This window comes from Miniopterus natalensis, chromosome 6 (genome assembly GCF_054644295.1).
Source record: "Miniopterus natalensis isolate mMinNat1 chromosome 6, mMinNat1.hap1, whole genome shotgun sequence".
Classification (NCBI taxonomy): Eukaryota; Metazoa; Chordata; class Mammalia; order Chiroptera; family Miniopteridae; genus Miniopterus; species Miniopterus natalensis.
Window position 1 is genome coordinate 43,076,531 of NC_142086.1, and position 12,161 is coordinate 43,088,691.

The window sequence follows — 12,161 nt, forward strand, 5'->3', positions numbered from 1 at the left end:
TAAATTAACCATAGATGATGCTATAGCCTAGGGAAAGATGGATTCAACACATGGAAAGGGAAAGAAACAGTTAAACCACAAAATGAAGAGTAAGAGGAAAGAATTAAGTAACAAATAGTTGTTTGTCCTGATACCAGAGCTGTGGGAGACAGATGACAGGGAGACAGAGGACAGGCAATACAAGTCCCTTAGGGTCACTGGCCATTACAATTCTTTTTTTCTATTTCTACCCAAAGGATAGAGTGGTATTCCTTCTATTACTAAAAGGACCACAGAGCCCAAAGGTGCTGAATTAACTTAAATTCTATTCACATATGATAAATAAAAGGTTTGGATTTCTGACATAAGCTCAATTTACTACAGTCAGCAAAATCTGGTTTCGAACACCTTATGACAGTAAATCAATATTGCATAATCCAATCAATACAACCAAGTTGAACATAGCTGTTTTTCTTCCTTTGATATTACTTTCCTTTCTCTCTGATCTAAATTGGGTGTGTGTGTGTACAAAATTATCAAATCTTTTTGTCTTTCACAATAATCTTGCAGAACCTCAGTTACTGTTCAGCCTCGGAACACAATTGCTTTGAACTATGTAACCTCCCATTTCATAAAAATATTATCATTCTATTTATTGCATCAAAGCCAATAATAGCTTGAGTTTAAGGCCCTTGATCTTTTGGTCAACATCAATCCTGATTTAGGAGAAATTGTCCCAAACTGAAATCTGTTTTATTAGAGACTAAAGCATTGAGAGTGTCCTTCTTTAGAACTTTCCTTTTTCTTTCTTTTTTTTTTTTTAATATATCTTTATTGATTTCAGAGAGGAAAGGAGAGGGAGAGAGAGATAGAAACATCAATGATGAGAGAATCATTGATTGGGCCCGCAACCCGGGCATGTGCCCTGACCGGGAATCGAACCCCAATCGCCTGGATCCTAGGTCGACGCTCAACCGCTGAGCCACGCCTGGCCGGGCAGAACTTTCCTTTTTCTATGCTCGCTAACTCTGGCTCACATACAAATTTTTGTATATAGTTTATCAAACATCATTTTTGATACAGATATATTTCTGTTACTTGTAGTCTTGCATAATCTCTTGCACATCAACATATATATGTATTACATATGTAATATATGTGCTGCAAGTTTTACACATTAACATATGTATTATATATGTAACATAACAATATGTGTTACAATATTCATTTAATTTGTTCCCTTATATGTCTTTTTAGCTTTCCTTTTCTCCTCTTTTATTAAATCTTACATCCAATATGACTTTGGAAAAAACGAAAAACAAAAAATTGCATCTTTCAGACCACTATATTTAAGTACCATTTTAGAGAATACCTAGGATTCAGAGAAACAAATTTAACAGACACTACAGGCATACACTCAACAAAATCCAGAATACGGGAAACTCCACAGGACAAATAAGCCATCATTTTTTCATAAATAAACTGCTAGAGGATAAAAAATAAAAATAAAAAAAGGAAGGAGAAGATGAAAAGAAATAAAATATAATGAGTGGACTTTATTTAGATACAGATATGAATAAACTAGCATTTATGAGATATTTGGGGAAATTAAAATAATATTCTATATTAAACAATTATTGTTAATTTTAAGTATGACAATTACATTTTGGTTATGTTCAAAAAGTTCTTTTTAAAAAAAATATATCTTTATTGATTTCAGAGAGAGGGAGAGGGAGAGATAGAAACATCAGTGATGAGAGAGTCCTTGATCAGCTGTCTCCTGCATGCCCCCTGACTGGGGATTGAGCCCGCAACCCAGGCATGTGCCCTGACCGGGAATCGAACCGTGATGTCCTGGATCCTAGGTCGATGTTCAACCACTGAGCCATGCTGGCCGGGCATGTTCAAAAAGTTATTAATCTTTAAAGTTACACATTGCAGTATTGTATATATAGATGAAATGATATCATGTCTAGGATTTGCTTCAAAACATCAATGAAGCAAAACATCTGTGTTCGTGAATTAGAAGAGGCAATAAAAATTCTCCCTGATTTAATCTATAGGTTTATTACAATTCCAATAAAAATCTAAGTGTAATTGTTGTCAATATAGACAAGCTGATTTCAGTTTTATATGGAGAGGCAAACTAGACTAGCTAAATAATTTTGAAAAGGAATAAAGTGAAAGGAATCACACTACCTAATTTTAAGACCTAGTATAATGCTATAGTCATCAAGACTGTAATTGGTGAAGGGACAGGCATGCAGGTCAATGGAACAGACTTAGGAAGTCTAGAAATAGACCTATGTAAGTATGGTCAGCTGATTCTTGGCAAAAGAGTAAAAGCAATTCAATGGAGAAAGACTAATCTTGCCAATAAATGGTGTTGGAACAATTGGACATTTATATGCAAATGTCACCCTCAACTAAAACCTCTCACATTATAAGTAACTCAAAAAGGAGCAGATCTAAAAGTAAACCTAAAACTATAAAACTTCTAGAAGAAAACAAGAGAAAACCTGCATGTTCCAGGTTAGGTAAAGAGTTCTTAGACATGATACCAAAAATTACAATATATAAAAGAAAAAACTGAGGAATCAGACTTTTTAAAAATGCAAAACTATTGCTTTGTGAAAGACACTGTTAGAAGAATGAAACGGCAATCTACAGACTGGGAGAAAATATTTGCAAATCAAACACCTTACAAAGTGTTATTCTGGAGGGTGCATTCTTGTGATTGCTATAACATTTCAAACCAATTGTGAAGTAATCTGGGCTTACCCATTTGTTACCAAGACTCCAGTTGGCACCAAATCCTTGTTGAGAGCTTCTAATGACCAACGATACAAGTTTTGGGATGACTTCTTATTTGTTAAGTCATGTACTAAAATAATACCTGAAACAATCAGAGAAAATAAAGTCAATACAGTAACGATCCTTCTTCACTTTAGAATTGGCAAAATGAGACTTAGTAAATAACAAGCATTAAGTTCCTTAGTGAACATAGCATTCTAGTGTGACTAACAAACTCAGACACAATTATTTTAAAATTTCCTCTATAAATTCTTACAAATAATTATTTGTAAGAAAAATTACCACATTTTCTTTGTCAGTCTAACTTTTAAAAATTCTATAAGGACTGACAAAAATGTCATTAAACTTTTAGAGTGTCTTTTCTTTTTTTTCTTCACTCAACACTCCATGTGCCTACTCTGCCTTGTCCTAAGTGCAGAACCACCTCATCAATAAAAAGAATCAAAACTACTTCAAGTATATAAGAAATTATACATACTCAAAACGCTAATTGTTTTTGCACTCTGCATAGTACTATCATAGACATCATACATACACATATTACTTATTCTCACTAAAAATATTAAATGATAAAATATATTAAAACAGTATTAATTTAACTCGATACAATTGTTATTCTTTACCTGAAAAAAATGTTTTCCTGTAGATTACCTGGGCCTGCCTAATCAGCTCAAAAGTCTAATTTTTTAGTTCTTGAGAGATTTAGTTAAAAGAGCAAAATAAATGTGCCACTAGAAGGGGACAGGAAAAGACAGTCAGGAGATATGAATAGTAGAAAACAGATGGACTTTTGAAAGAGTGAGAAAAATAATAAAATGTAATGATGCTCGGAAATACAACAAAACAGAATCAGTTAAGATCCTAGACAGAAAGGCAAAGCAGGCAATTATTACGCTAAGCTATAGACAAAAAGGGAAAAGCTTTAACGCCTAGTGAAATTTAAGATATCTTGAGGTCAAAAGACTATAGGTTTTCAAGCCCCACCCCTTTTGTACTATCCAGATTCCACTGTGAAAAGAAGCCATAAAACTGAGGAATCCTCCGTCTTCACGGTGCCAGTTTGAAAAAGGGCAGAAGAGTTAGAATTGTTTGGCTCCTCTAGTGTTTAGACATTTGTGCAATGAAGAGGCTTGTGCATGTCATGCCTAACTTGTTTAAGGTGGTTCAGATAAATCTGTTCTCTCTCCCGGCATCTGGAATGAACAGATCTGACAGTTGTCCCCATATCCAACTGCACTCACTCTACGCTCCTCAATGAGGTGTTCTATTAGGCATCAGGGACACATCGCTGAGGACACATTTTAAAAAAGGAATAAAGAGCTACCATTAAATAATGTAGCTAACACTTATTCACCACTTACATGCTACATGTTATGTTTTACATGTGTTATCTATGTGATTTTCAGAACAGTCCTATGGGGAAGAATTATCTTTATTTTACGCATGTGGAAACTGAGGCTCAGAGAGGTTGAATAATTTGCCCTAGGTCACACGGTAAGTGGGGTAGCCAGAATTTGAACTTGGCTAATTTGACAGTAAAGCATTGAGGAAAAGTAGAATAAAGTCTCACTTTAGGGCACAGGAGTGGCAGATATTTTCTCCTCTCCCTATTTTCCAGGTATAAATATCATAAAACTATGGGTGAAACTTTTGGTTGGGAAAGTGAAAGGATTACAAAGGCCTAGGTGAGCTATTGGATGGGCGGGGAGGAGTTCATTTTCTAAAGATCTCCATTGAAGACTTTGGAACTTCTAAAGGCATTTGAGTGCCCTTTTCCTCATTCCCTCCCTCCCCCTCGGGATGAGAGTTCCTGTCTGTAGGAGCTACGAGGGTCAGGCTGGGGCCCAGAGGGTGAAATCAGGGTGACAGCTGAGCAGCATATGTTCTAATCATAAAAGAGAGAGAGGTGGAGACACACTTTAGAGGGTTCCTTTGGGGATTGATTACCAGACTAGTTCATCACGGTGGGAAGAAGGTAGGGTATTGAGGGAAGAATGTTATTGCTAAGAATAAAGACTGTGCATTTGAATGGAGTGATCCTTATGCTCTGTTTCTTAGGACACTAAGGATGGTAGATGGAACCTTGAGAGCTTCTACCAAGAGAAATGTTCCAGAGCTAGAATAACAAAACATAAAACATTTGTTTATGTAACAGGGATTTAAAAAAAAAAAAATCCTCATCCAAGGATGTGTTTTCATTGATTTTTTTTTTTTTTTAAAGAGAGAGGAAGGGAGAGAAAGGGAGAAACATCAGTGTGAGAGAGAAACATTGATCGGCTGCCTCCTGCACGCCCCCTACTGGTATTAAGCCCACAACCTGGGCATGTGCCCTGACAGGGAATCAACCCAGTGGCCTCTTGGTTCATGGGTTGATGCTCAACCATTGAGCTACCCCAGCTGATCCAGGTATTTGAATCTCTATAACTGAAGGAAAATTTTGCAACCCTAAAAACACCCTTAGGAATCTCTTTATAATTAATTACATAGGACTTTCTCTAAGGGGCAGATGAAAGGAATCTTTGTATCTCTGTGACCTCTGGCTTAGACTACAGGATTCTTAATAGTTGTATGGTATTTACCCAATTCACTGGAGAAATAGCACTTTCAGGGGACAGTGTTTTGAAAGTTCCATGTTTTATGTCAAATACCCAAAATACAATTTTATTTCTCAATATTTAGTTTATAACAATAATATAAATAGAAACACTATGACAGAGTAAATATTTCATGTTCTGAATTACATGGCTAGAATCTAGAAACACAAACTGGACTGTGATATGCAGATTTAAATTAAAAGTTGTAAGTAATTAAGTCTTTCTTAAATTAAGATGAGTCCAGCAACCCATAGCATTTCATATCAGGTGATCTGTACTCTTGGACCATTAATACATGGTAGAAATAAAAATGCTTTACCATTTATAGAGTTGTAAAATACTGCTCTTGTGCTTTTCACGCTGCTGGCACTGCCCACAGAGCCTCCAACATCCCATAATTCTATATAGTAGGTCTTCTCTTCTGGGGTTCCTTCTTTGTAGTCATGTACCTAAAAAAAAATCAATCCATCAAAATAATTATTATAGCCACTTAGGAAACTGATAAGCACCCTCATTCCAGTTTAAAGCACTGGACACTGCATATTAGCATGTCACCCTCTGACTCTGATCATCACCTGCTATCTTTCAAGTTTCCTCCCTCTAAAACTCCAACTCTAATAATCTTTGACCTCACAGGACTCTGTATGTAGTTAATTGATCCTCACACCTTTCACAGCTCTCCCTTCCACTTCCAAATCCTGCCTTCCCAACTAAGCATAAATTCCATGCTTTGTCTTTCTAGTCACTCCTCTGCCCCTCTCTCACACTGTATTCACCTGACAAAATTCCAACCTTAATTATATCCACCTTTCCCCTGATTTCCATGTCTACAACTCAGCTAGCTGAATGTGAAGCTCGAAAATACACATTCATGTTGACTGGATTAATTTTAAATTCAAGTGTACCCGTGGAGCCCTCTTTTAGTCAGTTGCATAGTTCATTTCCTCTTTTTCTCTCCTAGATAACTATTTCATACTTTCTCTTTTTTTCCAAATTTCCAATATAGTATCTCTCCCTTGTCCTCAAACACAGCTAATGACCTTGCTTCCTGTGACAGAAACAGTCAGAAGCGAACTTCTACAACCTGTTGTTCCCATATCTACCCACCTCCCTGCATTTGTCCCTGCAAAATCTACTTTCCCTCCAGCTATTAGAGATAGGCTGTCTGTGTCTCTAATGCTGAATACCAGCCTCCTGTGCATGAGATCCCATCTCCTTTTCTTATCAAAGATGTGGATTCTCTCTCTCTTATCATCCAATTTTCCCCTCTCAGTTGGACAATTCTCACCAGCGTATAAACGTGCCATAATTTTTTCTTAGGAAAAAAAAAAATACTGTGTACTTCCTCAAGCTACCATGCTGCTTCTGTTCCTTCAATTATATTAATTAATTAGTTTATTTATTTTTATTGTTTTGTGTGTCCATCATCCAAAGTTGTCCCTTTCATCACCATTTATCCCCCCCTTTACCCTCTTCTACCTCCCCCATCCCCTTTCCCTCTTGCAATCACCATGCTGTTGTCTGTGTCTATGAGTCGTTTTTTGCTTAATACCCTTCATCTTTCTCACCCAGCCCCCCAAGCTCCCTCCCCTCTGAAAGCTATCAGTCTGTTCTCTGTATCTATGAGTCTGTTTTTCTTTTGTTTGTTTGTTTATTTTGTTCATTAGATTCCACATATAAGTGAAGTCATATGGTATTTGTCTTTCTTTGACTGGCTTATTTCACTTAGCATAATTCTCTCCAGGTCCATCCACGCTGTTGCAAAAGGTAAGATTTCCTTCCTTTTTATAGCTGAGTAGTATTCCATTGTGTAAATGTCCCACAGCTTTTTTATCCACTCATCTACTGATGGACACGTGGGCTGCTTCCAAATCTTGGCTATTGTAAATAAAACTGCAATGAACATAGGGGTGCATATATTCTTTTGAATTAGTGCTTTGGGTTTTTCTGTTCTGAAAGCACTCCAGAGGACTTTTGAGTCTTTTCTCAACTGTGTCTAATTCTTTTCCTTACATTCTCTTTTGAACTCATTCCTGTCACACTTTTGCCCCAATTACCCCACTTAACTATTCCTTATATCAGGGTCACCACGGACTTCCACATTGCTAAATTCAGTGATCAATGAACAGTTCTCATCTTACTCTACCACTTGACACAACTAATCACGCCTCTGCCTTGCAATATAGTCTTCACTTAGCTTCCAGGACATCACACTCTCCTGGTTTTCTTCCTACCTCACTGTCTAATCCTTTTCAGTCTCCATTTGGGTTGTCCTTACTCTATTCTTCAATTGTTGTAGTGTCTTAAGATATTTTATTTTATTTTTTATTGATTTTTAGAGAGAGAGGAAGGGAGAGGGAAAGAGATAAACATCGATGTGAAAGCGAAATATCTATCGGCTGCCTCCTGCACACCCCAGACCGGGGATCAAGCCATCAACACGGGCATATGCCCTGATCTGAAATCAAACCTGCAACCTTTCAGTGCACAGATCAACCTTCAACCAACTGAGCCACACTGGCCGGGGCTAATCTTATGATTTTAAATGTCACTATGTTGGTGAATTCCAAATTTTTATCCATCCTGGACAAGTTCCTTGAACTTCAGACTACTATAAGCCACCAGACTACAAGTTGGATGTCTAACAGATACCTCAAATTTAATATATAAAAATAATTTCCTGATCTTCCTCCCAAATCTATTCTTCTCCCAGTTTTGACTCAGTAAAAGGCAATTTCATCTTTTCAGTTACTTAACGGGCCAAAAACTTAATAGTTATCCTTAACTTTTCATACTGCATATCTGATTTGTCAGCAAATCCTATTGCCTTTGCTTTAAAAATATTTCCAAAATCTGTTCATTTCTCACCATCTCCACTATTACCACCCAGCTCAGAGCCTCTATCCATTTCTTTGCTTGAATTAATATAATCATCTCCTAACGGACCTTCCTACTACAGCCTTGCTGGGCTCACAGGTCCCCCGCCACCCTCCTCCCACCATTTGCTTTTCATACAGTAGCTAGAATGATCCTTTTAAAATGCAAGTGAGATCATATCACCCTTCCACCAAAACCCCAATGATTTTCTTGCTCAGAGTAAAATCCCTTTCTCATGGTCTGGACTCTGTAAGCTTGTACTATAAAACTGTTCATAAACAAATTCTGATATATGGCAACCTTATCCATTAGAATAAAGTTAAGAGCTAGATTTTAGTATGGTGGTTCAGGGGTATATATCAGAATCTTCCAAGATTTTTTAAAAAATATACATGCCAACAAAAGCAAAAATAAACATGTGGGGCAGCAAATGAAAGAGCTTCTACACAGCAAAGGAAACCACCAACAAAATAAAAATGCAAACTACAGAATGGAAGAAAATATTTGCAAATCATATATCTGATTAGGTTTTAATATACAAATATAGAAAAAATTCACACAGCTCAATAGCAAAACAAAGACCTCACAAAACAATCCAATGAAAAAATGGACAGAGGAACTGAATAGACATTTTCCCCAAAAGACATACAAATGGCCAACAGGTACATGAAAGGGTGCTCAATATCACTAATCATTAGGGAAATGAAAATCAAAACCACACTGAGATGTCACCTCATACCTGTTAGAATGGCTGTAATAAAAAAGACAAGAGAAAACTGTGTTGGTAAGGATATAAAGAAAAGGGAACCACTGTGCACTGTTAGTATGTAAATTAGTGCAGACACTATTGAAAACAGTATGAAGAGTCCTCAAAAAATTAAAAACTTTTCTCCCATATGATTCAGCAGTCCCACTTCTGGGTATATACCCAAAGGAAATGAAAACAGGATCTTAAAACGATATCTGCACTCCCATGTTTATTGTAGCATTATGCACAATAGCCAAGATTTGGAGACAACCCAAGTCTCTGTCAACGGATAAATTGATAAAGATGTGGTGTGTATATACAATGCAATATTACATACAATGAAATATTATTCAGCCATGAGAAAGAAGGAAATCCTGCTTTTTTGCGACATGGATGGACCTTGAGGGACTTATGCTAAGTGAAATAAGCAAGACAGAGAAAGACACATACTGCATGGTGTCACTTAAATGTGGAATCTAAATAAAAGTCAAATTCACAGAAACAGAGTAGAAAAGTGGTTCTCAGCGGCTGGAGAGTGGAGGAAATAGGGAGAGGTTGGTAAAAAGGCATAAACTTTCGGCTAAAGATGAATAAGGTTTGAGGGCCTGGGATATAACATGGTGACTAGAGTTGATAACACTGTATTACATAATTGGAATATGCTAGAAGAGTAGAAGTTAAATGTTCTCACCAAAAAAAAAAAGTAAAAAAAAAAGTGAAGTGATGGATGTGTTAATTACCTAGATGGGAGAAATCTTTTCACAATGTAAAGCACACTTTTAAAAAGAGAAAAAAAGTCCTTTAAAAAAGAAAAGAAATATACATGGCAGACTTAATAAGAATATTTGGGGTTCAATCCTAGGCATGCATATGTGAACAATTCTCTAAATGATTTTGCTGTAACTCCTAGATAAGAACTGCTGATTTTATAGAATGGAACTATTCTGGTATCAGGCGGCCTAGATTATATTCCTTGACTGCCACTAATTATCCCTGATATCTTTGAGCCTCAGTTTCTTTGTCTACAGAATGAAGGCGCTGTATTATGTGTGCTATGTGGCTTTGAAATAATAAAAAACAAGATAGCTCCGTAGTTAAAATAGATGTCATAAAATGCACTAAAACTCACATACTGTATTTAACAGAATGCTTCACTCTTCTTACTTATTCACAAGTTTTTTGCCCAAATCCTTGTCTAAGAGAAAGTTTAATAAGATACTCCATAGACAGCCAAACTGTCATTAAGAGAAGACAATTATCAGACTGACAACGAAGAGGACAGAAAAATCATAGCAGCAGGAACCATTTTGGATAATGGGAACTAATTCTGTAAACTGTGTTAAAAAGTATCACTATTTTGCTATATGGCAAAAATAATATGAGTTCTGTTTAAGAAACCAAGGAAACATATTTTAGCAAGATTTCTAAGCAAAACCACTGAAACAACAATACAAGATGTTATAAGGAATCAGTTATCTGTTATTAAAAAGCTCAGTCACATTACTGAAGCTCTCTTGATCCTATCTCCCTTCCCTCCCAGACCCAAAACCAACCAGGGCAGTTTAGGTAATCCTATTTGCTGCCATAACATCCAGTATGCACCTAACATTTCTAACCACACTGTCTTATTTATCTGCCAAGATCTCTTCTATTAGACTCTGAGCATAAGGACAGGGACTGTGTATTATTCATCTTTGTAGGCCTAGAAAATAGCATAGTACTTAGTACATATTAGATGCTTGACTATGTTTGTTTAAATCAATAAATTTAGGATATCTCATCCTCTGTTTTATTATATTCAGTTTATTATTTTACTGAACACTAGTACTTCTCAAGTACAGTTCTGAGAACAAACTAAATCAGAACTAATAGGAAGCTTGTTAAAAATAAGATTCTTGGACCACTCCAGAAGTTTTTAGGGTGGGGATCAAAAACCTGTATTGTATATTTAAAGAAAGCTCCCTAGGTGATTCTGTTACATAATTAAGTTTAGCAACCATTGCAGTACACCACTTTTATCTCTAAAGTTATTACAAGTGTCTAATGTTACCTCCCTTAAAAGACTGTAACTCTTCTAAGAACAGCCACCATGTAATACAATTTCCAGGTAGCATGGCCTCTTAGCTTTGCTATATACCAAGTCTGCCACCCAGATCCCTTTTGGCTACGCACAGTCCCGAGCTAGTTTGACAAAATACCTTCCCTAATCATTTTTCATTGTTTCCCTCTAGAATTAGAAGACAAGGTATCCTTCTTCCTTTCCAACTTGTTCAGTTAATACTGTTTAACTTAATTCAAATGGAATGAGTCCTAAGTACTTTAAACCAGTGGCTTGTAGCTACAACATTATATCTTTTATACGGGTGAGTGATCTCCAAGGGAAAGCCTGGCATTATAACAGGTATCACTCTTGGCTCTTGACACAATAAGTGGTTCCTCAGTGCTACACTAAGAGCACAGGGTGATTGCGGGGGGAGGGAGATGCAAAACTATAAGCAATGCGTTTTATGTTTAAGTAGATCATCAAGGATTTAATTCTTAGTCATTATCGACTTTAGAGTTATACAGGAAAAATTTCTCAACAGGTAGGAACAGTATGTGCTGATCATCAAATGGGAAAAGGAGTCATACTCCTCAATGCTGCTGTTGCCTTGGTTCTTCTAATTTCCTTAACTCTCCACTTTTTATTGGAAACCAAATCAAGACTAAGGACAAAAGGTTTTGTCTCATTTGAATAGTTCGTTGCTGGTAACTTTTAAAAAGTAAAAACAAATTTAGTAAAGAAAATCAGACACATCAAGAAAGACCACTGGACGTTATAGACACTAATAAGTTTGGTTTCGTATATATGTCTGCAGAGTTATTATTAAAGAGAAGCAGAAAGGTAGGAGGTGTTAGGAGAGAGTTCGGAGAAAAGAAAGGATAGAAAAGAACAACTAGGAAAGTGCATCAGGGAGCAAGAAATGAATTTGTCTCATTCACTGCTATGCAGGCATACCTTGGAGATATTGCAGGTTTGTTTCAGACCACCGCAATAAAGTGAGTGTCATAATAAAGCAAGTTGTAATGTTTTTGCTGGTGGAGTGTCTTGTCTTCAATTTGCAAAAATCACAACATCTGTAAAGTGCAATATAGCACAGCACAATAAA

General features: G+C 36.5%; 1 protein-coding gene across 1 annotated transcript in view; it reads right to left on the minus strand.

Moving 5' to 3' along the window:
• RABL3 (RAB, member of RAS oncogene family like 3) overlaps positions 1–12,161 on the minus strand; it is a 34,549-nt gene that overhangs the window by 9,708 nt on the left and 12,680 nt on the right. The window contains exons 3-4 of the mRNA XM_016199911.2: positions 5,707–5,836; positions 2,761–2,875 (exon numbers count right to left, since the gene is read on the minus strand). Of these exons, the coding sequence (XP_016055397.1) occupies positions 2,761–2,875; positions 5,707–5,836 (245 nt within the window). The remainder of the gene's footprint in view (positions 1–2,760; positions 2,876–5,706; positions 5,837–12,161) is intronic.